Below are 27822 nucleotides of genomic sequence, written 5' to 3' on the forward strand. Positions count from 1 at the left end.
TCTGCCAGGACGTGCCACCTGAGAGTCTAGAAATGAACACTGATCTGATTAGGAAGTCTCTCGCAGCTCCACTCCATTAGTCAAGGCAGATCGAGGCAGTTCTTGGCTCCAGCCTCAATTACCTTCCAGTTAAGGGTCTTCCAAGGCTTTAGTTAATAGAATCAGAATTGACTTATCTTCCCCTGCAGCCAGCAGTGTGGAAACCTGAGCCGGGGGTGGGGGGGTAATGGGATTGGTGGTTTCGCGTGTGTGTGTGTGTGTGTGTGTGTGTGTGTGTGTGTGTGTGTGTGTGTGTGATTGGTGGTTTCGTGTGTGTGTGTGTGTGTGTGTGTGTGTGTGTGTGAGATTGGTGGTTTCGTGTGTGTGTGTGTGTGTGTGTGTGTGTGTGTGTGTGTGTGTGTGTGTGTGTGTACCGGGGTTCCAGAAAGTATGTGTGGAGCTTGTGTTCTGTGGAGAAAGGAAAGACTGTATTGTGGGTGGGAAGCAACTGAGCTACGGGACAGGCTGCTCTGCATCAGGATCTGTCCACGTGGGGGCCGCGCTCTCGCGCTCGGGACGGCCCGGGACGGCCCGGCAGGTACAGGAAGCCTCCCCTCCGGTCCGCCAATGGCTACCTTCTTGCCCGCGCTCTATGGTACCGCAATCAGTGCCGGCGGCTGGGCATGGGAAGGGCGGTCCAAAGCGGCCTCCTCTCTAGGCCAGTCATCTCGGTGGCACTGGTAAATTGCGTCAGTTTCGCGGAGTCTGGGCCCGGGGCGGGCCCCTCATTTGCAAAGGTCATGAATAATTGAGCGCGGGCAGCGCCGGCTCGCGGGTGGTGGGCTGGGGCGAACGCTGCCCCTGCTTCCCGCTCCGGGGCTCCGTCCTTATGAATATTCATGAGGCAGCGCGGTGGGCGTGTCCGGGGGCGTGGCCCAGCGGGGCCGGCTCGGGCTTGGTCCCGCGGTGACGGCGGCGGCGGTGGCGGCGGCGGCAGCGGCGGCGGCGGGCACTAACGTCGAGGCGCCAAGCCGAGCGGAGCTGGATCCCCGGGGGAGCGCGTGAGTGCGCGGTGCGGTGCGGCGGGCGGGGACGGGAGGCCGGGGAGGGGGGAGGCGGGGTCCGGGATGGGGGGCGGGGTAGGAGCCTGGCAGGAGCGGGGCGCTTTGGAGCTGGGATCTCAGGTTGAGGGGGGGGGGGTGGGCGGGTGGGGGTCACCGGGAAACTTTGCCGGGGTGGGGGGGCAGGGGGACGCGGGGAGCCTGGGGAGCTCGTGCGTGCGCGTGGGGAGGTGCAGGGCGCACGGCCGGCAGAGCCCCAAGCAGGGGGGAGGGGGGGAGGGCTGAGGCGGGGCCGGGGGCGGGACCCCGGGCCCCCCACCCCATCCCGGGGCACGCCGGGGGGCTCCCGCTCCCCAGCCCCCTCGGCCCGCCCCCAGCCACCCCAGGCCGCCCCCATCCGGGGCCGCGTTGCCACTCCAACGTCTGTTCTCCCGCTGCCCGGCGTCCCGCGCACTGCCTTCTGCTGCTGCCGCCGTCGCCCCCTCCCCCGCCAACCCCCCCCCCCCCCGTGTCCTGAGCTCCCCACGGGGCCCCTCCAGACAGCCCCTGCCCCGGGCTGTTCTGTCGCCCGGCTGGCCCTCCCTCTTCCAGCAGTTCGCCTGCTGTTCCTCTGGCCCCCAGATCCTAGGGGTGACCCTGCCCGCACCCAGGCTTCTCCCGGCACCTGTCTGTCTGCAGCAGGCTGCGACTGCTTAGCTCTTCCCTACCTCTTTGGGTGGTCTTTGCTCCTGGGGTCTCTTGGCTCATTTGGACTCCCCCCCCCCCTTGAGGGGTTTGAGAAGTGCTCAGATGCTGCAGCTTTTAGGCCATGGCTTTGGTCACTTGGTGCTTCTAAATGGCTTGTTCAGACTCTGTAACCACCTTCCCTCCTCCCCCCTCCAATCGGGGGTGGGGTGGGGTGGGGGAGAACCCGTTTTCACAGCTTGTGCCTCTCATCCTGCACTGGTGACCCTTAGACCCACCCTCACCCCACTCCCCATGTGAGAGAGATTTTCAATACTGGGCAAGTTAATCTTTCTTTCAAACCATCCATTCTGTGTCCCTTGTCATATGTTCAAGGACAAGGAAACAGCCCTGTGTGTTTTTTAATTTTATTTTTCTGTCATGTGCTCCTCCCCCACATACACACTTGGCCTGGCTCTGTGCGATCGTCACCCACGCACAGTGGGCAGTGGCTGTTGGTGGATCAACGGGTTGACAGTGCCTTCATTCCCTCTTCTAGCTATGAAACAAGCCGGGACAGGGTCACAGATAGGACACTGGAGGATGGGTAAAGATTGGATTTGGTGATCTTCATGCAGATGGAGTAGGTGGCTTGAGGTTGGCCTGGTGCAGGTTTGGAGAAGCTTGAAGTTATCTTAGGGTCATGAATCTTCACCCTTGCTTTCTTTTGGCCAGAGCAGGGTTCTGTTCCCCACCAAGGAGATGGGGGTGGGGTGGGGAGGGGTTGTGGGTAAAAGGGTGTTGTGGTAGCCAGGATGGGAACTGAAGAGGTGGTGGTGTGCCCCGAGGAACAGGTGACATGAGAGAGCCTGGGTGGTGGCGCTGAAGGTATGGCCGAGGAATGCTGGAGCCTGGGGTGGGGGAGGGGTGGGGGTGGCAACCCTGAACCGGATCACGGAAATAATGTGCTCCTTGTGCTGGCCACTTACCTGCTTGGCATTGTGCTCAGCACTCTGCAGGTATGATTTGATCCTCAGTCTCTGGATTGAGTCCCATGGAGTCCATTTTTTTTTTCAGCTAGGGAAACTGAGGCTTAGAGAAGTCACATGGCCAGAACAGTGGGAGTCACACAGCTAGTTAGTCTTTGCACCCTAACATGAGGAATCCAGAGGCTCTTGTCACAGGCTGAGAGACTGGGAACCTATTAGACCTCTCCACCAAGTGGCTACCACCTAGTTTATTTTCTTCTTCTGCCCCCCTCTCCCCCCCCAAAAAAAAAAAACTCCTTGAGTCTTTCCCAGGGTGGTGAGTGATGCCCACATATTCCACTACGTTTGCCTCTCTGTGTCTCTGGAAGGGGAACCCCAGGGACTTTTCCTCCAAGTTACCCCACCCCCCGGATGTTCTCAGGCCCTGTCCCGTCCTCCCAGCCCAGCCTGGGCGGACTCCTCCTTCCCCTCTGTGAGGCTCTGGAAATCCAGTGGGAGGCCATTGCTATGGCAACAGGACTAGGCCCTGGCTTTACCTCATCAAATTCCAAGCTGAAGCCAAAGCGATTGGGAAATTAAAGAAAAAAAAATGTATTCCAGATGTTTACTTTTTATTCCTTATTTTTCCGTGTTTGGATGAGACTGCTCCAAGGGAAAGGGAGGTGGGGCCGGGATATAGAAGGAGAATGGGGCGGGCAGGAGGGGGGGGAGAGCCACTCCCAGCTGTGGAAGGAGGGAGGGAGAGAGGGAGACTGAAAGGGAGGGTGATCAGGAAGGGGAGGCGGAGCCCCAGGTTGGGGAGGAGCGGGTTTTTCCCGTCTCCCATGAGGTGATTCACAGACTTTAGAGTTTTCGGCCTTCTTGCTGTGCCTCGAGTAGATACTCCAGCTGGGCTGCCTGACCCAAGGGGGAATGCCTTGGGAACCGTAAGTGGGGGGTCTTGGAGAGCCTGTCCTAGGAGTGAGAAAGGGGGAAGGTGGCTCCCTCCAGCTCTAGGACTTGGAGAGTAGGAGGCAGGAATGGGAGAAGATGGGCAGAGTTGAGAGCCGGGCTGTGGGGACCTCCCGGCCCCCTCCCGAAGTTTCCCTCTTCCTGTCCCACACTGCCTCTGCTAGAAATAGGAGACTTCCCTCGCTAAGCCTGCCATCAACGCCCAACTCCTTGCCTCACTCCCTCTTTCCTGGGTCCCTGTTCATGTGAGCTCACACCCATCTGTCCCCCCCCCCCCCCCGACCCATTCTCAAGCAGGGTCTGCCGCATGTGATGAAAGTGTCTACTCTCAGGGAGAGCACGGTCATGGCTTCCCCACCAGCCCGAGAGATGGAGGAGGAGCTGGCGCCTGCTGGCTCTGAGCCAGGTAATCATGGGTAATGGGTGTGGAATGGGGGGTAGTGCCTGGCTGTGGGGAGGGTTAGAAGAGCAGAAGCTGTGCCCCCCATTCTGTCTGGGGTGGGGGGTGGTAGTCTAGTTTGAAAGGCTCTTGGTGCCTGGTGACCCTCAGCTCTCCCGCAGGAGTGAGAGCAGACAGGACATTGACGGGACGTTGACATGGCGTGGATCAAGCCACATGCTTTGCAGAAAAGGAGATTGAGGCTAGGAAGGAAGAAATGGAGCGGATGCTCAGGGGTTTGAACTCAGATCCAGATTCTTTCTTCAGCTTAGCTGAGTGGTGGTACATGAGTCTCTTGTAGAAGGTCATGGATGTGAGCGAGTCTAGATCTGGTTTTTTTTTTTTTTGTCATTGGAATGCCTTATATAGAAGGTAGATTTCTAGTCTTTTTTTTTTTCCTGTAGATTTACTTCTGTTTGGCTTAAGTGAATAGTAAGTGTGATTCTTTTTTTTTTTTTTTTGGTCAGTCCTGGGGTTTGAACTCTGGGCCTGAGCACTGCCCCTGAGCTCTTCAGCTCAAGGTGAGTGCTCTACCACTTGAGCCACAGTGCCACTTCTGGTTTTCTGGTAGCTAATTGGAGATAAGAGTCTCTTGGGCTTTCCTGCCCAGGCTGGCTTGAACTGTGATCCTCAGATCTCAGCCTCCTGAGTAGCTAGGATTACAGGTGTGAGCCATGGGCACACGGCTCTAAGTGTGTCTTAAGTGTGCATTCTTGATTGTACACTGTGATGGGGGGGCGGTCTTAGAGTGTGGAAGGAGAAAGGGCAGCAGGGAAGGAGGGTGGAGAAACTCAGCTAGGATAAGAATGAACTATGGCTTGATGCTGATGGCTCATGCCTGTAATCCTAGCTACTCAGGTTTGAGATCTTGAGGATTGAGATTTGAAGCCAGCAAAAAGCCTAAAGTGGAGGTGGAGGTGTGGCTTAAATGGTAGAGTGCCAGCTTTGAGCAGAAAAAGCCAAGTGACCACATGAGGTCCTGAGCTCAAGCCCCAGTACTGTCAACAAAGAGAGAGAGAGAAAGGTGGGGGAGGGAGGGAGGGAGAGAGAATTCACTGTGGAGATGTAGTAGAATGTCATTTAAAGGGAAAGGACTAAGTTGGGGACCTGAGCTGTTGTTGGGGTCTCAAGCACGCAGGCTTTTTATTTATTTATTTTTGGCGCATTTGCTCAATCATTCATTTGGTAGGACTTGGTGCTAGGTGTGAAATCAGGATGCAGGAGAATAAGGTGCCACCAGGACTTATAAATAGCTTTAGCTTAAAAGGGGATGGCCTAAAACATTTCTGGAATTGGGAGGTGGGAGAAGGTGTTTCTGGGATGAGTATAGAAAACCGAGAAGGCTTCACAGAAGAGGTGGCATGTAACTTGCACCTACAAGTGCCTGAACTCGGCGGGTGGAAGATTTGGTGGAGCAGCAGCCACCAGAAGCTCTACTTCCTCGTTCTTCCCCTACCAACCCTTTCTTTTGGTAGGTGACCCTCGGGCCAAACCCCCAGTCAAGCCCAAGCCTCGAGCCCTGCCCACCAAGCCAGCCCTGCCTGCCAAGCCCAGCCTGCTGGTGCCTGTTGGGCCTCGGCCCCCACGGGGTCCCCTGGCTGAGCTGCCATCTGCTCGGAAAATGAACATGCTGGCGGGACCCCAGCCCTACGGCGGCAGCAAACGCCCCCTTCCCTTCGCACCAAGGCCTATGGCTGAGGCCTCTGCTGGAGGAGAAGTCGCCCAAGAGGCCAGCAAAGAAGAGGGTGGGAAAGAGGAGCCGCCCCCCTTAACACCACCCGCTCGATGTGCCGCCCCCGGGGGTGTGCGGAAGGCCCCCGCCCCCTTCCGTCCAGCCTCAGAGCGGTTTGCAGCTGCCACTGTGGAAGAGATCCTGGCCAAGATGGAGCAGCAGCCTCACAAGGAGGTCCCTGCCAGCCCTGACCGCCTGTGGGGTTCGCGCCTCACCTTCAACCACGATGGCAGCTCACGCTATGGCCCCAGGACCTATGGGGGGGCCAGTGGTCCCAGAGAGGAGGATGACAAGACCCTCAGCAGAGGATGGTCGCAGGAGGGGCCGGCAAAGACTGCAACAGAGAGCCCGGAAGAGCACAGCAAGACGGGCAAGGAGAGGTGAGGGATGGAAGGCGGTAGCCTAAAGGTCAGGGGCTGGGTCGCACATGATTGGCTTCCCCTAGGGCTGTGACCCTCCCCCTGAGGATCAGTGTAGGCTGTGAAAATAGGCAGACCCAGCACCTTACACCTGTGCTCAAGCACTATAGGGTTTTTTTTTTAAATCGCACTTCTTGTCACAGAGTTGATAGGCATTTATCCTAGAGCCCGAAGAGATACCCGCAGAGCAGGGCTTTCGACTGTGCTGCCTGGAATCCCTAACCCGTCCTCTTTGGGGAAGCAGCTGTCAGGCCCATTTTTACAGATGAGAAAACTGAGGCTCACAAATGACTCCTCAAGTAAGAGGCCAAGACTGAGTCTGAATCCAAGCCCATTTGATACCCAAGCCTGAGCTCTTAACCGCAAATTCTTCCTGTGGGCAGAGCAGCGTGCTGTATGTGGGTGTGAGAGTCAGGATCTGCAGGGCACAGGTTCTGCCCATGGGGCGAGGGGTCTGAGGGGAAGACAGGAGTACTTCTGATAGTTTCTGCACAGATTTCGGCTAGTCGGGAATCAAGTACGTTTGCCCACAGTGAACGTCCCGAGTTGGCACTAATGCAAGGGAAGGCTGGTGAAGAGGTACCTCATTGGGGGTAGTGGATACAGGGCATGGAGAGAAGCCTGATGGATTTGTGGGGAGCTTTGGCTTACACAAGCCATCCTCCAGGCAAGGAGAGCCAGCTGGAAGCAGAGGCCACAGCAGGCCCAGAGGCTACCCCCCCCCCCCCCCAGCCACAGTATAAGACAGGGGTGTTGTGGTATGGGCTGCGTGGGAAGCTGAAGGCCTGGCCCAGCCCTGTCTGCCTCGCCCTGCCCTGCCCTGCTCTGCCTTCCAGCCTTGCCCTTTTCTCACCTGAATACACCTAGAGGTTTGATTCTGGAATTCACCTTTGCCTTTCCCAGACCAGAACGACAGGGATCTATCTCACTGCTGCCCAGGCCAAGTTCCTTCCTCCATCCAAGCAATGCTTAAGAGGAACAACTTTAGCTTTGGAAAAGAATCACTCTTCCCCCTTCCTTCCCTTCCCCCTGCAATCCTTCAAGCAATATTGGCAGGGCAGCCTGGACCAGCTGTGCGCTCTAGCTGGAGGAGAACTTTAACCCTTTATGGGTCAGGGGAAGGAGATGCTTTCTTCTTGGGAGTCTGAGCTCACAAGAAGTCTGAGGCGCACAAGATGTTTCTCCTGAAAGAGCTTGAGGAATTTAACGCTGTGTGTGCAGGCAGGGAGTAGGCAGCTCTCTCCTGGGCCCTTGCTCTGTGGAAATGACACAATTTCCTGTTCCCCAGTGGCTCCCAGCAGGCCCCGGGAGTAAATTCCTGGGGTGTTTGTTCTTTGGGTGCTGTTGCACTTGCTTAGGGAAACACTGTTCCCTGTTTGATTGTGCAGCAGGCTTCAGCATCCTGTGCCTCTCTCTCTCCTTTTTTTGTCCTCACAGGAGTCCCTCTTCCAGCCCAGCTATCAACGGGGACGTGGCTAAGCCGGCCAGCTCTGAGCCTGCTACCAACGGGGACGTGGCTAAGCCGGCCAGCTCTGAGCCTGCTACCAACGGGGACTTGGCTAAGCCGGCCAGCTCTGAGACACCTAGCACCGTGAGTTGCCTTCCTCTTATAAGTTGCATCTCCATATTTAAGAGCTTGAGGTCATATAGGTCACTGTTTTCACTCCCCTGGTAGTTAAAAAGGGAGAGGGCAAAGCCTGCAGACTTGCTCAAGGGCTGGTTCTAAGAGCTCAGATTTCTTCACTCCAGGCCATGCAGTGGATCATCAAGATGGCCAAGTGTATGTCCAGCCCTGGGGCTTCTCCTTACTAGCAGTAATATTGTGTTTACCACACTGCCACTGACTGAGGCCCCACTGTGTGTGCTCGGCACTCCCTAGGAATGTTAACCAACTTAATCCTTGTGAAAACTTGTTCATCCCAACATGAGATTTGAGACCGCCAGACTCACTAGGTTACGTATCTTGCTTGGCCTGAATTAGAAACCAAAGCCTCTGGCTTCAGAACCCTTCCTGGCTGGGCCACTATTTCAGGATTCAGAAAGGAAAGAGCCTTTTCCTTCTGGATTTCCTGTTGATCCCCTCTTTTCACCCTCCACACTGCTTTCTCAAGTAAACTGTGAGAATGGGCCCTTTAACCCTCATAGAGCCCTGGCCTGCCAGAAGCTGTCTGAGCCATTCAGTGATGAGAGAGTCCTCTAAACTGACAGATAGGTAGTAAGTGTGAAAGACAAGGGCTGGAGGAACTGGAAAGGTATTGGGAAGCCCTTGAGCTGTGTGTGTGTGTCCGGGGAAGTGCATTCTTGGCAGAGAATGGCCTGTGCATATGTGGAGGCAAGGAAGCTGGGTGTCGGGGTTGGGAGAGGAGCTGGGTGACGGTGAGGAGTAGGAGGTGACAGCACTCCATGGCCTAAAACCTCTCAGGCTGCTATAAGGACTGTGACCTTGAGGGAGGGCAAGATGCCTTGGAAGCGTTTGGAGAAGAGGCATGGCTGTTGCTTAGTTATGACGAGATCACTTGGTTTGCTTGGTTAAGAATGGGTGGTAGGGGGCTGGGAAGGTGGCTCAGTGGTAGAGCGCTTGCCTTGCGTGCAAGAGGCACCGGGTTCGATTCCTCAGCACCACATAAGCAAGAAGAAAAAGGCTGGAAGTGGCGCTGTGGCTCAAGTGGTAGAGCACTAGCCTTGAGCTGAAGAGCTGAGGGACAGTGCCCAGGCCCAGAGTTCAGGCCCCACGACTGGACCCCTCCCCCCAAAAAAAAGAATGGGTAGGGGGGGTTTTAGAGCAGCAGCAGCAATGACCAGGTAGGTGGCTGTTGGAATAATCCAGGTGAGTGATGATGGAGGTTTAGGCCCTGGAGGTGGCCAGAGATGGAGCTGGTGAGAAGTGGTTGGTTTGGTCCAGATGTGAAGATGAAGTAGACAGGACATCCAGATGGACTGCTGGGAGGAGAGAGAAAGCAAGAAGACTAGGGCTTCAGGACCATATAGCCAGGTAAAGGGCAAGTTTCAAGTTTCCCATTTACTAAGATGAGGACTTCTAAGGGCAAAGCAAGACTGGGAGAGATATGAGGAGTTTGCTTTGGGGTTTGTTGAGTGAGATTTTTTTAAGACACCTTGGCAGGAACACATGGGATATTGGAGCTAGTTAGAGAAGAAGTCTTGGGACTTTTAAGTGGAGAGATGGTAGCTGAGACTAAGGGGTGGCAGTTCAGGAGAGATGAGACCTGAGGTGCAGCCAAAAGGAGCTGGGAGGTCCAAGCAGAGCCCAGCCAAGCAAAGTCAGCCCCTAGTGCTGCTGGACCATGGGAGCTCCCAGGACTGCAGGAGGGTCCAAGCAGGCTCCAAATGCCACAGTTCCTATCAGGTGAGCACCAAGAGTTGGATTTCACTCTAGGGCAGTTCCTGGCGACCTTGACAAGAACAATGAGTTGGCAAGATGAAGGAGAAGGCATGTTTGGAGAGGGTTCAGGAAGACTGTGGGTAGTGAATGCAGGCAACACTTTCAAGAACACAGATGGTAGCCTGAGAGAGATGGAGGGTCAAGAGGAATTTTGTAAGGCAGAAGAAATTCGAGCAGTTGGTGTGCCAGTGGAAATGTTCCAGTGGGAAGAGAAAAATCAATGATGCAGGGGAGGAAGGGCTGGTTATAGCCAGGAGCAAGGACAGTGCCGGCTGTGGAAGGGGGTGCTGAGGGCTTGGGCTCCCCCACAAGGTGAGGCAGGGAGGACTTGGACGGTCTGTGTTGGTGGCCTCTGTTCTAAGGAAAGAGGAAACAAGGCCATCAGCTGAGAGAAGATGGGGGGCGCTGCAGGTTTGGGGAGAGACGTGCGAATGGAACTACTGCATGTGTTGCCTGGGGGTGCATAGAAGGGGGAGTGTCATGGGGTTACTGGGCTGTTTGGGGGACCAGCTTGGAGTCAGTGGTGAAGATGACCCCAGCCACCCTGACTGTATCACCACTCAAGCTGCCCGGGTGCTGGGCTCCAGCTGGACTTAGCTTGCAGGATGTGATGAGAGATTTGAGCGTTGAGTACAAAGCAAGTGTACCGGTTAAGAAGAGAGGCGAGAGAGTGAGGGCCCTGGGAACTGCAGGAAGGAAGTCACTGTGCTTCCCAGAGGAGTTGAAGAATGCAGGACAGATGGGAAGTGGGGATGGGCCAGTGGACACACTTGAAGTGGAGATGATGGTGGTAGGGGCCAGGCTGTGACCTTGGCCATGGAAGCACTGGGGCTGAGGCTGAGCACAGGGAGTCAGGAGGCTAGAAGGTCAGCCATACCCTTGAAGTGACTGTCAGTGATAGCAGTGGTGTTAATTCTCAAGGACTGAGGGGTTGGTCGGAGGCTGATGAGGAGGGACTATGTGCCATGTAGTTTAACGGCATCACTTTTGTGTGTGCGTGTGCGTGTGTGCTGGTCCTGGGGCTTGAACTCAGGGCCTGGGCACTGTTCCTGAGTTTCTTTTGCTCAAGGCTAGTGCTCTATCACTTTGAGCCACAGCTCCACTTCCAGCTTTTTGTGTGTGTGTGTGTGTGTGTGTGTGTGTGTGTGTGTGTGATTAATTAGAGATAAGAGTCTCACAGATGTTTCTGCCCAGGCCAACTTTGAACTGTGGTCCTCAGATCTCAGCCTCCTGAGTAGCTAGGATTATAGGCATGAATTTGTAATCCCAGCCAGGGCATGACTTTGACACAGGAATGTTGCAAAGAGCAGAGAGGATGAGGAAATGTGGGAAGGGTCTTGAGAAGCATCAAGACCCCTTCCTCTTCCTAGACCCAGGTGAGGAGGGAACAGAGTATGTTCCATGTTGGAGGAAGTGGCAAAGGTCACAGTGGAGCCAAGTATCTCATTTGTCTAGGGACAGGCAATGTGGAGAGAGCCAGGGGCCTGGCGCTGCCATTCTTGCTTGCGTTCCCTGATGTTTTCCCCTTAACCTGGCCCCCATTATCCCATAGCAGCCATATTTTGCTTTGCTTTGCTTGCTTGCTTTCTTTCTCTTTCTTTCTTGCTTGCTTGCTTTCTTGCTTTCTTGCTTTCTTGCTTTCTTTCTTTCTTTCTTTCTTTCTTTCTTTCTTTCTTTCTTTCTTTCTTTCTCTCTCTCTCTTTCTCTCTCTCTTTCTTTCTCTCCTTCCTTCCTTTCTTTCTTTCTTTCTTTCTTTCTTTCTTTCTTTCTTTCTTTCTTTCTTTCTTTCTTTCTCTCTTTCTCTCTTTCTCTCTCCTTCCTTCCTTCCTTCCTTCCTTTCTTTCTTTCTCTCTCTCTCTCTCTCTCTCTCTCTCTCTCTCTCTCTCTCTCTCTCTCTTTCTTGTTTAGATGGTTGTGGGGCTTGAACTCTGGGCCCGGGCGCTGTCCCTGAGATCTTTAGCTCAAGGTGAGCACTCTATCACTTGAGCCACAGTGCCACTTTCGGTTTTGTGGTGGTTTATTAGAGAAAAGAGTCTCACGGAATTTCCTGCCCAGGCTGGCTTCGGACCGTGATCCTCAGATCTCAGCCTCCTGAGCAGCTAGGATTACAGGCGTGAGCCACCAGCACGCGGCGGCCACGTTTTTTCATATGCCCGCAGGCCATATGCCTCTTATTTAGTCTTTACCCAACGGTGTGAGGTGGACATAGTTGCTGTCAGCTTCCAGACACAGATGGAGGTACCGAGGCTCAGGGAGACCCTAGGGAAGGGAGGCATTTATCCCAAAGGAGGCAGTTCTGGGACCACTCCAACCCAGGTATTTTTCTGGGCCCTCAGCCTGAGTCCCACAGCCTTTCTGCTTCCTTGGGTAACACCAGAATCTGTGGGTACACAGAACAAGTTGGGGGTGCCCCCCATCCCTCATAGCTACTCTTGGGCTTAGACTTGTGCTCTAAGGCCCATCCCTTCCCCTTCTTCTCCCACATGCCCCGATGGTCAGATGCTTGATGGTTCTGTTCTCCTTGTAAAGCAAGTGTTCTTTGTCCGCAATCTGTGGCCTCTTAGGAAATGCTCAGGTAGCTTGCGTTAGGTGGGTGGTTGGAGTAGGAACCGCTGGAATGGTGTGAGTCATCATAGTTGAATGAGGTGAGGCACCTTGGGAGAAGACCAAGGTGGGTAGTGGCTCTGGGACCCTGGAAAGCTCGCCAAGATCACTTGGGGCCTGCTCCCAGCCCCCCTGCATTCTGGGTCCCTCTTCCGCCTCTAGGGAACTGTTAGAACAAAAGCGTGTGGGAGAATTGACCGGAAGTGTCTGTGGGGCCCCACCGGAGAGGTGTGTGACAGCTCTTGACCTTCCACTCGCAGGTTTCTGAGTCCAGGCTCTCCTCAAGGCCAAGCCCCCCGTCAGACCGTGGTGCTACTGCCTGCCGGGGCCTTCCCACTGCGGTGAGCGGCCCCGCCCCCGAAGACAGCACTCCCTGCCACCCGCAGCTTCCAGATGCCCAGAGCCCTTCAGCTTCAGCGGCGTCTTCCTGTCTCCCTGCGACTCCGGCCCTGCCCAGTGAGGGCCCCTGCCATCCCCCCAGCCCGGGGATCCCTGTCGAGGCAGCCCCAGAGACCCGCGGACCGAACAGTCCTCCCCAGGAGAAGGTCTCTGGGCACCAGAGCCCAGAGAGGCCCCCAGAGACCTCACCCCGGCCCCTGCTGGAGGGGGGGGAGCTGCTGGATCTCGCTCGGACGTTGCCACCTGGCGAGGAGGCAGCAGCCCAGGGTGCCCTGGACCCTCGCCCCAGCAGCCTGGCTCAGCGCCGCTTCTCGGAAGGTGTGCTCCGTCCACCCAGCCGGGACCCCGAGAAGCTGGGGGGCTCTCTGGCTGCCCTGCCCCAAGCCCAGGGGAGCCAGTCGGCCCTGGATCGCCCCTTTGGGAGTGGAACAGAGTCGAACTGGAGTTTGTCGCAGTCCTTTGAGTGGAGCTTCCCCACGCAGCCCTCGGGCCTTGGTGTGTGGCGGCTGGACTCCCCCATCACGGAAGCCAGCGAGGCGGCGGAGGCGGCGGAGGCTGGCGGCTGGACTGTGTCCGGCAGGGAGCAGGGGGGGTCCCAACAGGGATCGGGGGCCCCGTCAGCTCCAGGGAGCCCAGGAAGGCCTAGTTCCTGGGTGCGAGAGGAAGGCCCCAGTATCTCCCCAGCCCAGAAAGACAATGGAGGGAGTCAGGCCCCATCTACAATTGACTCCCCACCCAGAACATCCCTACTGCAAGCAGAGGAGAGGTGTGGGGACCAGGAGCTGCTGGCTGGACAGGAGGCCCCCCTGGCTGTGACTAGCAGGGAGGCAGCCCTACCCATCCTGGAGCCAGTCCTGGGGCAGCAGCTGCCAGCACCCTCCGACCAGCCCTGCATCCTCTTTGCCGATGCCTGTGACTCTGGGCAGGCATTGCCTGCTGAGGAGGAGGCGGTGACCCCAGCCCAGGCTGAAACCACCCAACCCAGGACAGAGGCCCACGTCTCCTGTCGGACTTCCCCGGAACCTGTGGGCCCTGACAGCAGCTCTCGCTGGCTGGATGACCTCCTGGCTTCACCACCGCCCAGTGCAGGCAGCGCCAGGCGGGGAGCCGGGTCCGAGCTGAAGGAGACACACTCCCCGAGTACCTGCTCAGAGGTGAGCATGGGGACACACGGGAGGAGGCCACTGGACTTGAATTGATCTTGATTCTTGCAGTGAGCAAGGCAGTTGTGGGTCGGCACCGCGTAGCCCCACAGTCTGGCAGAGAAATTACAGGATAGTGCCTAGGGTTTCGCTGTGGCATGAGTTCAAATCCTGCCACCAGCGTTCGCTAGCTAAGTGATCCTGGTCGTGTACCTTAATTCTAAGCTTTAGTGTTCTTTTATAATAATGACATAATAATAACATTACTTTGACTGCTGGTACATTAAAACGTAGAAAGGGTTTGATGCAATGCATGGTGGCATATACTAAGGAAGTTGTTATTAGCAGGACAAGACAAACTAGCATAGCCCTTTAGGGCCTGGGTTCATCTCCCAATAGCATCTCGAATCTCTGCTTCTTTGCTCAGGTGTAGCCCCAAACAAGTTCCTTCTCCACGCTCTGCCTCCTTTCTGCATCTGTGAAACAGGTTGGCAGTGAAGGGTTTGCCCTTAGAGAGTGGTGGTGGGCATTACATGAGTTAGGACGTGTAAAGTAAAAAGGGAAGACTTGTCATGTGTTTAATAAGTGTTTTTTTTAAATATTGTTAGAAAGGTGATTTACTGAGGGGTTACAGTTACGGAAGTCAGGTAACGAGCACATTTCTTCTTCCCTTGTCTCTCCCAGTTTTTCCTTCCCATCCCCTCCCACAAATTGTAGAGTTCATCTTCAACATAAGCTGGGGTTATTTGTTTGTTTGTTTTTGTTGTTGTTTTTTGACTGGTAAAGTGCTTCCGTTGAGGAAGCAGGGCCTTATGCAAAGTCACCCAGCGAGTTGGTGACTGGGACCTGGGCATCATTTTCTAGCCCAGTGCCCTTTCTCCTACCAGGCCTTCTCTGTATTTAAGGCCTGGCATCCAGGTGACTTGTGAAATTTAGTTTTTGATCCTGGCCTGGGCTGGCTGGGGGGGGCGGGGCTGGAGGAGCTCCTGGAGGAGGTAGAGGAGGAGCAGGAGCAGGAAGGGGTTAACACCAAAGTGACTCCTGCGGTGGGTGTGTCTGTCCCTGGGACGTGGGTGACTCAACTGGCTCCTGGGCGGGGCCCTCAGAGCTGCAGCTGCTCCAGCGGGGAACCGGGGAACCGAGGGAGTCCAGCCAGGGAGCCCGGAGCTGAGTCGTCAGACAGGTCCAGGCTAGGGGTGCTTGGGTAGCCGCCCAACCCTGTCCCGTACCCACCCCACCGCACCCAGCCGCCCCAGGGCAGTTGGGAAGGGGAGGGGAGTCGGGGCTATGGCCCGGCCAGGGGATGGGGAGGCTAGCATGTCTGTCCTGGAGCGGCTACTGGCCAACGCTGCGCTGCGGGACGAGGCTGGCAGGCTCCGAAGCCCTGCGTCCCAGGCCCGCCAGCCCTCGGGGGTGAGTCAGGGAGGGTGTGGGGTGTGGGTAACAGGGAGCCCCGTGCTAGAGGCGGCCCTTCCTGGCTACCCCTGGGCTGGCCGCGGCCAGGGCGCCAGGGCGGGGAGCTCTTCCCCAGGAACGGGAGGCTGTGGGGTTTCCTTGGGGAGGAAGAGCCCTGGTACTGGTGCCCACTCCAACTTTGCCAGCGAAGTTGTGGAGGGGACCCCACGAGTGCACCCCTCCCTTCCCCCAGTCTCAAAGACAGACTGCTCCTTCCGGCAGGATTTCTATTTCTATTGGCACCTAGCCGGCTGTTGCCCAAGGGCTGTGAACATGACCACAGGACCACAGATCGAGTGCCCATTGTGTGCCAGGCTATGCTGAATCGGGGTTTCTTGGTTTTTTGTTTTTTTAGGTGATCTTAGTTCTCTCACATTAGCCCCTAACAGTAGGAGGAGTTATCTCTGTTGAAGGATGAGGCCCAGAGTGGTTACGTGATTTTGCTGAAGGTTACACAGCAAACCCAAGGCTCTGTGTTGCCAAAGTAGAGCTTTCAGGCACCGGGCAGTGCTGACTCTTGTTCTGGATTGATTCCCACTCTAATGGACACTAAATATTCTTTCTTCTTCTTTTTCTTTTTGCCTGTGTTTTTGTTTTTCTCCTGAATCCCAGGGACTCCTTGGCTGGGCCCAGAAAGATCTGCAGAGTGAATTTGGGATTGCAGCAGACCCCCCTCCCAGCAGCTGCACCTCTTCTGGCTGGTCTCAAGATGCTCCTCAGGACTATGGCCTTGGGGGCTCGAGGCCTCTAGGAGACCCAGGCCTGGGGGAGAGTGATTGGGCCAGCAAGTACCAGTCAGGAGCGGGCGAGGGGAGCGGTCGGGAATGGGCCAGCAGGTGTGGCCTTGGCCAGGAGGGGATAGATGTCCGAAGCAGCCCAGACCCCAGCGACACGCCTGCCCTCGGGGGGCTCTCGGCCTATGAGAGGGTGGTCGGAAAGCCAGCCCCGCCGGGCACTCAGAGCCAGGAGGCCAGCATACAGGAATGGGAGCGTGGAAAGAGGGACTCCCAGGGCACTTACTCCAACCAGGATGCTGAGCTCCAAGACCAGGAATTCGAGAAGAGAGATTCACTGGGTGCCTTCAGTGGTGGAGACACAAGCCTCCAGGACTGGGAATTTGGGAAGAGAGATTCCCTGGGCTCCTACATCAAGCAGGATGCCCAGGAGGAGCAGGCCCAGGAATTGGGGGCGAAAGACCATCATGGTGGCTACAGTAGCCAGGACGCCGAGAAGCAGGACCGGGAGTTTGAGAAGAGAGACTCTTCACTTGGCACCTACGGCGGCCTGGCTGCAGCCCAGCAGGACCGGGGGTTTGGGAAGAGCGCATGGATGAGGGACTACAGCAGCCACGGTGGCGCCACGGCCTTCGGCGCACAGGACAGAGGCTTTGGATCTAGAGGCCTGAGCTCTGGGTTCAGCCCCGAGGAAGCCCAGCAGCAGGATGAGGAGTTTGAGAAGAAGATGCAGAATGGGGAAGACAGTCCGGGTGACGCCAGCGGGGCGACGGGGCCAGAAGAGGCAGAATCGGGGGGCCTGTTCAGCCCCAACGCCTCCCAAGTGCAAGATGGCGCCCTTGGACAGAGAAACCAGGGCAGCTGGCAGGACAGTGACTCGAGCCAGCATGTCGGAGGGCTGCCAGAGAGACTGCACGCAGGCACTCAAAGCCCCAGTGATGCTGGGCTGGAAGAAGGGTCCGTAGGGAAGCGAGGCTGGGACAGGGAGTTCAGCCTTGGCATTGCCCCACAGCCCGAGGCAGCGTTTAGCCCCAGTCGGCAAGACTGGAGTGGGGACCTGTGCCTTGAGGCCACTGAGAAGAGCTATCAGTTCGGCATCATTGGCACCGACAGAATGAGTGGGGCCGGCCTGAGTCCATCCGGTAAGATGGGAGGTGGTCACTTTGTGTCTCCCGAAGAACCCATGTCCAGGGCTGTGGACTGGACCGACCAGCTGGGTCTCAGGAACTTGGAAGTGTCCAGCTGCGTGGAGACCTCGAGTGAGGCCCGAGAGAACGCCGTGGGTCAGCTGGGCTGGTCAGACAGCCTGAGCTTGAGAGACGGAGACGTGGCCGGCCGTTTGGAGACTGGAGGGTCAGAAGAGCCCAGGGGGGTGGGAGTTGGGGAGAAAGACTGGACTTCGGATGTTGGGATGAGGAGCAGGGATTTGGCAGGAGCAGGGGAGGTAGGGGACCGTAGCCATGCCAGGGAGAGTGGCGTGGGACAGCCTGACTGGTCAGGTGTGGAGGCTGGCGAATTCCTTAAGTCAAGGGAGCGTGGGGTGGGGCAGGCAGACTGGACACCTGATCTTGGGTTGAGAAACATGGCCCCAGGAGGCAGCTGTAGCCCTGGAGAGCCCAGGGAGCTTGGGGTGGGTCAGGTGGACTGGGGTGACGATCTGGGTCTGAGGAATTTGGAGGTGCCCTGTGACCTCGAGTCTGGAGGTCCTCGGGGCTGTGGGGTGGGGCGGATGGACTGGGCCCAGGATTTGAGGCTCCAAACCACGGAGCTCTCTGGGGTCCCGTGTGAAGCTAGGGAACATGGAGTGGGGGAGGTGGACCCCGGTGGCTTCAGGAACAGCGGCAGTTTGTCGTCTCACCTGGAGGCTAGAGACCCTTTGGAGGCCAGGGAGCTAGGGGTGGGCGAGACCAGCGGACCAGAGAGCCCCGGTGAAGACAGCTCCTCACCTTCCTCGGAGACCCGCCCTGAAGACCCCGGAATGCAGAAGGGGGAAACACCAGGCTTTGGAGCCAGGTAAGGGAGCACATCTGGGGATGGGAGGGTAGACGCACTGCTTCCTCAGTAATAATAATAATGATAATAAAAGTGGAGTCTTAGCCAGGTGGCCCGTACCCGTTAACAACCCCTAGCTACTGTGAGGCTGAGATGGAGTCGCCGTTCCAGGACAGCCTGGGCAAAGAGTTTATGAGACCCTCGCCTCACCCAACAAAAGCTGGGCCGGACATCCCGGCTATACAAACCACATACCAGAACATGGTCTTAAGTCAGCCCAGGCAACCAAACAAGACCCTCTTCAGAAAATACCTAGAGCGCAAAGGCTGAGGGCATGACCCAAGTGGTAGAGCACCTGTCTAGCAAAGTGCCAGGCCTTGGGTCCAAACCCCAGTACTGCCTCGAAGCCAGGGGAATTTCCTCTCGGGAGGAAAGAACCAGTTTTTCTCATGGACCTGGAGTGTTTGGAAAATGGAGACTGCGAGGGCTGTGTAAACAACAGACTTGGAATATGCAACAGATAGAGGCGAGTTGAGTGCCTCTTTTGAAGGATGGATGTAAAGTTACTGGAGGGGTTTACTCTTGGCCAACGCCTGTGTTAGGCTTTCTTGGTGCTGCTTGAGTGGTGGCCAGGTGGGGGAAGTGCCATCGGCCACCTTTCAGATGGATTTCTAGAACCATCTGAACTTGGCAACACAGCAGCGATGGTTTCGTCCCCTCAGGCCTCCCACCCAGCCTTGGATTCGCAGGTGCTCCTGGCGCCAGAGAATGCAGATGCTTTTCAGTAGCAGAAGGACCACCCTGTGCTGGCTTCTTGGCCTGAGCCGCCACAGCCAGGAGTAGAATGGTGCTCATAGGCTGTTAGGATAGAGCTAAGATGGGGGGCAATTAGGGAAATTGAAGCTGCTAGGACCTGGCTCCTGGCCCCAGGAACCCCTCCCCCACCAAGCGTCTGAAATGACTGCTCCAAAGGAACAGCCTGTGTCATGGCTGAGTGTTCCATAGCCCACAGGGGTGATTTCACCCCTTTTGGAAAAGGTGTGAAAAAGTCATGGGATGAAGCTGCGTCAATAACAGTTCTATCCACCGGTCCTTGCTTTTATTCTCTCTAGTGAGTAGAAATAATTTTGTGGCATCAAAGTGGGAGCTTCCCACTGGTGGTCCAGGAAGGAGAGGGAAAGCAAAGGAGGTGTTGGGTAGGGGGCAGGGGCTGTTGTAAGTAGGAGGGGCCAGAGAGGCCCTGGGTGGGTGGGGGGTGGCATTGGAGATGGAGGTGGGGGAGGGAGAGCGGGTGGGGCCAGTTTTCTGGGGATCCAGGTGGTTGAGAGGATTGTGGGTGGGGCCCGGGGAATGATGGAGGACTACAGGTACACAGCAACTCAGGAGACTCCTGTAGACCTGGACCACTTATTGGACTCAGCCCGAGTTTTTAAGTTAGACTTGGGAAGCCCAGGGTTCCAGCTGTAAGATGGCTGGTGTCGAAGGGAGGGAACAGCATGGTGTCTCTGGAGTTCTCTTCCTAGGACTCAAAGGTCCATGTGCCCCAGGGCTCAGCCACACACCTGACTCGCTGATTTTCTAAGCTGCCCTGTGAATCAGAGCAGAGGATTTTGATCCTCTCTTGTGGGCAGGTCCGAGACAGAGTGACTCTCTCCCTCAGCGACACATCATTCTGACTTGTTTCTGTCAGCGGCTCTTAGGTGTGGCCACTGTATTTTACTTAAGACTGTCAGGGAGTGGGGCCGGAATCCTTCGCCTTCTCCTAGGGATTAGGACAGGTGGGTGGCCCATGAGAAGGCAGAGCAGCGAGTCCTTGCCTTGGTTCAGGATGGAGGGAGGAGGCTGCTGCAGGCTGGCAGGGTGGGGACCGCTGTGATGGTTGGGGTTTCCTGAACTCAGCGATTAGTGCTAATGCCCTGCAGGTGAGCCTCCTCGTATGCGGTAGAAAAACACTGCCGCCTCCTCCGCAGCTGAGAGGAAACAGTTACCTCAGAGGGGGGTCTGTGTGGATTTTAGGTATCCCAGCAAAAACCTGGTCGTGCTTAGAGCTGGAAAATGCTGCGTGCTCTGTGACCGGATGGCACTTCTGGTGTCTGCTAGCTTACCATAAGACCTGGAAGTTGGACTCCACTTCAGGGTTTCTCAAACCGAATCTGACTCATGTTCCCAGAGCTGGTGTTAGAGCATTGGACAGAGGGAAAGTTCCTCTTCCAAGGAGAATTGGAAGGTTTTCTTTGTATCCAGGCGTCCTTGAGTAACTAGTGAGAGTATCTGGCTTTGGATCCTTAGTCTCTCTCACTACCTCTGTGACTTCAGACAAGTGCTTTTACCTTTCAGGCCCCCCCCCCCCCCCCCCCCCCCGCCACACACACACAATTACTCATCTGGAAATTGGGAGTAGTGTACTTGCTCTTTCCCATGGAGCTTTTATGAGGACAGAGGTTAGAACACACAAAAGCAATGGATAGAAACCTGTCCGCTGAGTGCTAGACCCTGGGAGCAGTATTCTGTCCCCTGTATTTGTATCTGCTTTGCAAATTCGGATGCCCTTGGGGCCATTTTTGTCATCCTCCTCCTGTGATAATGATTGGCTGGACTAGCTTGGGCCCCTCCCGTGGGTCTCCTCCGTCCTGGTCTTGGTGGGAGCATCACAGCAGGTCCTTTCCTCGATCCGGCCTTCTGTTCATCCTTAGACTTAGCGATGCAGAAGTCACCAAGCTCCTTCAGAGTCTTCCTGGAGTCCAAGGAGCCCCTCATCTCACTGACAGGAAAACAGCAGAGCAGAGTGGACCGAGGCTGACAGTGCGTGATTGTGGGTTTCTGTCCCTTCCTGCAGGCCTCCTTCAGCCCTCCCTGGCTCAAGGCCCGTGGCTGTCCCTTTAGACACAGGGTTCCAGCTCCAGCCCTTCCCTCCCCTCATGCCACATCTCCAGGAAGCTATGAAGGGTTATTATCAAGGCTGGGTGATGGATGGGTAAAGATGGTAGAAGATGCTGAGGATGACGAGAATTATCCTAGTAATTTGTATCCTTAATCAAGTGCTTAACTATATGCTAGGCACACATTTCTGCTACTAAGCCTAGCAAAGTTTCCATACTTTCGTTGACCCCCCCCCCCAATTTACTGAGGAGGAGGTCAAGCAGACATGTAACTTGTGACCCAAGTCATTGGTGCAGAAGAGAATAGAGCCTGGGTCTGGGGAGGTGGCAGGGTTTTGCACCCAAGTTCCTAATTTCTCTGTGTTTCCTTCCCGGAAGGTCTCAGGTTACTGGTGTTCTGGGCTCTCTCCAGGGTAGGGAAGCAGTTCCTGGTGTGTGTGTGTAGGGGGAAGGATGGGGGGCTCTTTTGGGCTCTCCTCCTCCCATGGCTACCCCTGGAATCCACCCAGCTCCTTCCGCTGACCACTCCTTTGTAGCGCCTCGTTCAGAGTCATCTTTCCATTCAGCTCATGCTGGTTGTGCATCATGTAACAACCAAGCTGTAGGGCCTGCCCTCACGCTCTGTCCCACCTGCTGACAGGATAGGCCCAGCTCTCCACCTCTCTCTTGACATCCTCCCTGACTCTAAGCTGGCTTCAGGGTGAGCTTGCTCTGGCCACAGTCCAGGGCTGCTCCCAGTTCTGCTGCCTCTGTGCTGAAGCCATTGCCTCTCCCTTCTCCCCACCTCTCCACACTGCTTTCGTTTCCACCTGTCAGCAGCTTGTGGAAGGACAGACTGACGCACATTCTCCCCCTTCCCTGCCCTTTCTTCTGGCTCAGTATTGACTCACCTGCCTCATCTTCTCCCGCTCTAATACCACGGGGAGTTCCGTAGCCTGACTTCCAGGCACTGCCCTGCCTGCCTTTCCTGGCCCTCTGTGATGGATGGTACAAGTGGGGTGTGTGCTCACATGTGTGTAGGGTGTGGCTTGTGCTGTGTGTAGGTGTGGTGGGCACCGCCAGCACACACCTGCCCTGCCCAAGGTGTGTGTGTGTGTGTGTGTGTGTGTGTGTGTGTGTGTGTGTGTGTGTGTGTGTGTTTCAGGGTGTGGCAGCTGGATATCGTATGAGGTAGAGAGCATGCGTAGTGCTGCCTGCCCTGGTGTGTTTGTGCTGGGCTATGAGGGGCCCCAGGCAGAAGATGGGGAAGCCATGTTGAGATCCAAGGTGACCCTGGTTCTCATTGACTTAGCACACATTTGCTTCATCTGGCCCCTAGGCCAGATGCTGGGGGCAAAGACATAAAGGGCCTGACTTTATCCCAGAGCGGGTGGAGACAGAGAATCACAGGACTGAAGGGAATCCAGGATGGAGGGAGCCCCAGCATGAGCTGGGAGGCAGAGCTGGGGGGCCATGCTGGCTGGGGGTGTGGGGGAGCTTTCCAGGTGAGGGAACAGTTGGAGGCTAGGAGTGTTCTCCGGGGAATGCAGAGATGAGATGCTCGGCGGGGCTGCACATGATAGAAGGTTGGACAGGCAGATAGATGGGCCGTACCGGGCGCATCCCAAGCAGGGTGAGGGTTCTGGCAGCAGGGGCAGTGGTCGGCACAGCTGAGATTTATGGGAACTGGCAGGGACCTTGCTAAGTGCTGTAAATTGCCCTTCCTTTACCCCCCTCCCCCCCACCCCAGCACCGTGCTGGCTGTGGAACAACCCTGGGAATGTACAAAGGAGCTCATCCAAGGCCTAGATTCATCACAAGTGGAAAATCCCCACCTGGCCTTCTGTGACAGGTCACAGTGGTTTGAATGCAGGAACACTGAAAAATACCATAAAAAGTTATTTGCAGGGGCTGGGATTGTGGCTCAGTGGTAGATTGCTTGCCTAGCATGCAAGAAGCCATGGGTTCAGTTCCTTAGTGCCACATAAACAGAAAAGGCCGGAAGTGGTGCTGTGGCTCAAGTGGTAGAGTGCTAGCCTTGAGCAAAAGAAGCTCAGGGATAGTACCAGACCCTGAGTTCAAGCCCCAGGACTGGCACAAAAACAAACAAAAAGTTTCTTGTAGGCTACCTGTATAAGGTGTAAATGAGACATACCTGCGTTTCAGTTTCACACGTACTTCTATCCCATCAGCCAGGCGGTTAGTTGTAGTGGCAGAATACCTGCACATCGATATCTGTATTCTATGTATCTAACATACATATAGCATGTATAATATACAACATATTGTTATATGTTATATAATATGCATGCATTTATTCCCAAATTTTGAAAAAAAAAACAAACCTCTGGTTCTGAGCATTTCAGATGCTCAAGCTATAGTAAGTGTTGAGTTGGGGATTTGAACCCACCATGGTGCTCTGTCCTCACCCTGCCCCTGTGTGCTGTGTGCTTCAGCCACTGAGCCCAGGGTCTCACCAGACCAGTGACCTTGTTTTCCTGTCTGTCCCCTTTACAGCCCCAGGTATCTGGCCCGCTCCCCGCCCTCTGGCTCCCAGGGCCTGTTGGAGGAGATGCTGGCCACCAGCAGCAATAAGGCTGCTGCCTGGAGGGAGTCAGCAGCCTCAGGCCTCAGGGTCTCCTTAGAGGAGGAAGGACCCTTAGCAGGTGCTGACCGAGGGGCGTCCCCGGAGCCTCTGCCCGCCAGGGACCCACTGCCTTCCTGGAGGCCCCAGCCTGACGGTGAAGCCAGCCGGACAGAAGAGGTGGACGGCACCTGGGGCTCCGCCAGGGCCAGGCAGGAAGAACAGGGGCCGGCTCCAACGCCGACCCCTCGCCAGCCCCCCCAAGGCCCTCCACCCAGCTGCCCCAGCCAGGACTTCTCCTTCATCGAGGTGAGTGGGGGTGCACCCGGGGCAGCGGGAGGGGCGCTGCTGTCCAGGTGTCTGAAGCCAGAGCCGCATTCTGGGAGCTTTGAGCACAGGCTGTGGGTACTGTGGGAACAGGAAGCTCTGTTGAGGCCCCCCCACCCTGCCCCATGATGTGGACAGGACCCTGGGGCAGTCATGGCAGTGATGTTGCCTGTGTTTCACGCAGGACACCGAAGTCCTCGACAGTGCCATGTATCGGAGCCGTGCCAACCTGGGGCGCAAGCGTGGGCATCGTGCCCCGGCCATCCGGCCAGGGGGGACCCTGGGCCTGTCAGAGGCAGCAGACTCGGACGCACGCCTCTTCCAGGATTCTACAGGTAGGCTCGGTGGATTATTTGGGGGTGTGAGCGTGCTGCTGTCTGGAGGCATGGGATCTGGCTTGTGGGTGAGGATGATGTCTGGGGTGTCACCTGTGTCTCCTTCCTGGCCTTTGCAGAGCCACGGACCTCTCGGGTGCCATCTTCAGATGAGGAGGTAGTGGAGGAGCCTCAGAGCCGCCGGACACGGATGTCTCTGGGCCTGAAAGTCAACCTGTTTCCTGGCCTCAGCCCATCTGCCCTGAAGGTACCATCTAATCTGTCATCTGGCCTCTTTGATCCATCCTTCCTTCCTTCCACCGATCCATCCTTCCTTCCACCCCTCTTTCCTTCCTTCCACCCATCCATCCTTCCGTCTATCCATGCATGCATGCATCCATCTATCCACCCATTCCCCTAGTCCTCTTGCCTATCCCTCCTTTCTTTCTGCTCTCCAAGGAGGGCCCTGGAAGGCCCCGTTAGCCTCCTGGACCCTGAGTGGTAGAAACAACAAGGTTGTTCTTGTCCCAGATTCTCAGGAGACACTGGGGGACAGGAGCCATGCCTATAGTTTGCTCCAGCGAAGGGAGAAGCGAAGGTGTCACTCGGAAGGCAGACAGGGGCCAGGCTAGGAAGAGGGAGGAGTCACTTCCTGACAGCAGGGTACTGTGGGTAGAGGTTGGACTGGCCAGGACCTCTTACAAGCATTTGCTCTTAGCCTTGGGGTAGCCATGAGAGTTGGCTGTGAGGTTCAGGTTGGGGAGGGGACATTGCAGGCAGAGGGAACAGATGGGCAAAAAGCATACGTGTGGGAAGTCACCCTTGGCCCTTTCCAGCCCAGTTTACCAAGTTTAATTCAGCAGTATCTTTTTGAGGACCTACTGTGTGCAGGACGAGACTCAGCTCTAAGTCTTGAGGAGAGGACCTCAGAGGGGTCTAGGTCTGGTTCGGGTGATGGCGTCCTCTTAGGAGAAGGCCTCTCTGAATCCTGCTGCTTGTCTTTCTTACCTTCGTATCAGGCCAAACTGCGCTCCAGGAACCGCTCGGCTGAGGAGGGGGAGCCAGCGGAGAATAAGTCAAGCCAGAAGGAGTCCTCGGTCCAGCGTTCCAAGTCCTGCAAGGTTCCAGGGCTGGGCAAGCCCCTCACATTACCTCCTAAGCCAGAGAAAACCTCAGGGTAAGTAACTAAGCTCTGGGCATCCCTGACCTCGGTGTATGAGGTGAAGTGAAGTAGGGAAGCCTTGGGCCGTTACAGGAGAAATGTGAGGCTCAGTGTGGAGATTGTGTGTGTCACATTGAAGTAATGTCAGTTATCAGGATTCCAATCCTACACAGCTGGGCCCCATGGTGGTTGTGGTTGGAGGGTAGATTTCTGCCTCTATCTTGTTTTCTCAGTTTGTTCACTTTCCTTAAAGTTTGCCTTTGTGGACCTTTGCACTCTGCCTTCTAGGTCAGAAGGTTCATCACCCAACTGGCTGCAAGCCCTGAAGCTGAAGAAGAAGAAAGTCTGAGAAGTCATTGAGGTGAGGGGCGTGGCCTGGGCTTGGCTCTAGCTGGGGGGGGGGGGCGGGGGGTAGGTCAGATATGAGTAGAGAACTTCAGAGGCCCTCTGCCCACTTCAGGACCTCAGCTCCCCATTGCGCTTTCTGTGCAAGGCTGGAAAGAGGTGGGTGAAGCCAAGTCTAGAGACTTGATAGGCCCCTTGGCACCTCTAAGTCTCTGCACAGGGCTGGGTTGGGAAAGGGGGTGGCTTCCTCATCAGCTGGCTCCCTGGGACCCAGGTCATTCCCCACGACGGGGCTCAGTTGTCAGAGCTGGGATGGACAGGGCCAGGATGGGCGGAGGAAGCCGAAGTCTGGTGCCCTCCCTCTGACCTCTCGTCCTCTCCCTGTCTCAGGTCCTTTCCACCTGGCAGTCTCAGGCAGTGCCTGTTCCTGTGGGGTCCCAAGCCAGGAGACAGCAGGAGCCCCGCCAAGGCCCCAGGCTGCGGCCTCGTTCTGCCCCACCTCCGAGGAGCTTCTGGGAGGCACATTTATGCACTTTGTATCACCTTCCCCCCACCCCCTATCTGCCCTCCCAGCCTGGATTCCATCACTCGTGGTTGAAGGTTTTGGTCCTTCCTTTGCTGTTTTCACCTTCTCTGTTTCCTGCTCCAGCCTCCTTTGGGTTTTCTTTTGATACCAATTTATAGCATTTTTTATAAAAGCCTTTGATTTTTGTAATGGGCAGAGCCCTACCCAAGTCCCACCTCACATTTTCTCTCCTTTCCCCCTTCCCTTCCCCCCTATCTCCCCTCCCCACCCCGCCCCACACACTAGGTGGCCCACAGAGACCAATGACATTTGAAACAATGAATAAAGTCTTTTTTGGAATTGATGCTGCCCAGGTTGGTGGGATGTGGTTATAGTCCCCACCCTCATGTTCAAGGCTGGAGTTGGAACATGCTAGTTTCAGCCCTGTGAGTCAAGTTTTCCATGGCTGAGAGAAATACCCGAGCAAGACTTAGTTTGGCCCACAGTTTCAGAGGTTTCACTCCATGGCAGCAGGGAGACCAGGAAGCAGAGAGAAACGAGCCTGTGCCTCCAGTCCTTTCCACTCTCCCCCTTATAGACTCCATATGGATCCCCAGGCTAATGGCCCGGGGGCAGGGGGTGCGGCCCACAGTCAGAGTAGGTCTCCCCGCACTCTTAATATAAATGCTCTTCCAGACGTATCCAGAATGTGCTTTATTACTCTCCTAGGTACTCTCAAACCCCTCAAGTTGTCAAGATTAATCAAGAGTTCGCTGGGATATTGGACATGTCACCCTCCTCTAATTCACGGGACTCCGTGATCCTGTGAGAGTACATTGGTTACTGTGGGCTGATGGTTAATTTATAGATACTCCCTAAACCTCAGTTCTTAAGCCCAGAAAGGTTCATTTCTCACCCATGGCATAAATCTAGTGTGGGTTACTGGCAGAGCGCTCTGTGTCTCCCAGGCTCCTTCCCTCAGGGCTCCACCACTCCCAAGGACATGAGAGTGTTTTCCAGCATGCAGTGGCGAGGTGGGAAGCCTGTAGAATCCTAGTCAGCTTTTACTATGATAACAAAAGACTTAACAGCAAACAGATAACATTTAATTTTTCACTGTTCTGTGGGCTGGGAAGTCCGGGATCAAGGAGCTGGTAGGTTCTGGGTCTGTCCTTGCATGGTGTATACACTGGTACCTTCTTCATTCCTCACCTGGTGCAAGGGAAAACATGCCTTTTGGGGGTCTCTTCCAAGGACACTGCCCTCATTCGTGAGGATGCCACTCTTAGTCGCCTCCAGGGAGACCCTTTCTCTCATCACCAACTGGGAGGTTAGGATTTCGTCATATATTGGACATAAACATTCACAGACCACTGCATTCCACCTGTCCAAGGTCTCTTCTAGTACCTGATGTATCACTGACACAGTTATGGCTCATAATCTTGAGGGCTCATAATACTGTCAGCCTGTGAAGTCAAGAACGGTACGTGTTTTGCAGAATCATGGTGAAACAGGTCCAGCCTAAAGAAAAGCAGGTGAGAAGGGAAAGGGTAACAGATTCCCAGCAAGCCTAAAACTGAAAGCCGAGGATGATCTTTGACTCATGGCCCTTCCTTCCAGAGACAGAGGCAATGCCCTTTCGACCCGTTGGCTCTCCTTCAGTTGTCTGTTGTGACTGTGCTTGGATCATAAACTATGACGTTGCACAGTGGAGGCTCCACTGGTCTGCTTGGCTTCACTGATCTAGTTGTGGATAGCCTCACCCCAG

The 27822-nt window shown here is 55.8% G+C and overlaps 1 protein-coding gene across 2 annotated transcripts; it reads left to right on the plus strand.

Annotated features, from left to right (window-relative positions):
- Positions 1-950: 950 nt before the first annotated feature.
- On the plus strand, positions 951-26419 carry Tnks1bp1 (tankyrase 1 binding protein 1). Of its 2 annotated transcripts, none has more exons than XM_070032316.1 (12): positions 951-1040; positions 3941-4049; positions 5558-6194; positions 7671-7824; positions 12498-13790; positions 15846-17980; positions 23335-23710; positions 23913-24063; positions 24183-24310; positions 25062-25219; positions 25493-25565; positions 25940-26419. In XM_070032316.1, the coding sequence occupies exons 2-11, from the start codon at positions 3956-3958 to the stop codon at positions 25551-25553; spliced, it is 5187 nt and encodes a 1728-aa protein (XP_069888417.1). In that variant the 5' UTR covers positions 951-1040; positions 3941-3955; the 3' UTR covers positions 25554-25565; positions 25940-26419. The 2 variants fall into 2 exon arrangements, with proteins under 2 accessions (XP_069888417.1, XP_069888418.1); XM_070032317.1 differs by lacking the exon at positions 951-1040 and adding an exon at positions 3515-3618.
- The last annotated feature ends 1403 nt before the right edge of the window (positions 26420-27822 follow it).

The sequence above is a fragment of the Dipodomys merriami genome, unplaced genomic scaffold (assembly GCF_024711535.1).
Source record: "Dipodomys merriami isolate MVZ:Mamm:240054 unplaced genomic scaffold, mDipMer1.0.p SCAF_21, whole genome shotgun sequence".
NCBI lineage: Eukaryota > Metazoa > Chordata > Mammalia > Rodentia > Heteromyidae > Dipodomys > Dipodomys merriami.

Coding starts and splice junctions, on each gene's coding strand:
- Tnks1bp1 (XM_070032316.1), top strand. CDS start 3,956: ATGAAAGTGTCTACTCTCAGGGAGAGCACGGTCATGGCTTCCCCACCA. Junction 7,825..12,497: donor GCTCTGAGACACCTAGCACC/GTGAGTTGCCTT, acceptor TTCCACTCGCAG/GTTTCTGAGTCCAGGCTCTC. Junction 23,711..23,912: donor AGGACTTCTCCTTCATCGAG/GTGAGTGGGGGT, acceptor TGTTTCACGCAG/GACACCGAAGTCCTCGACAG.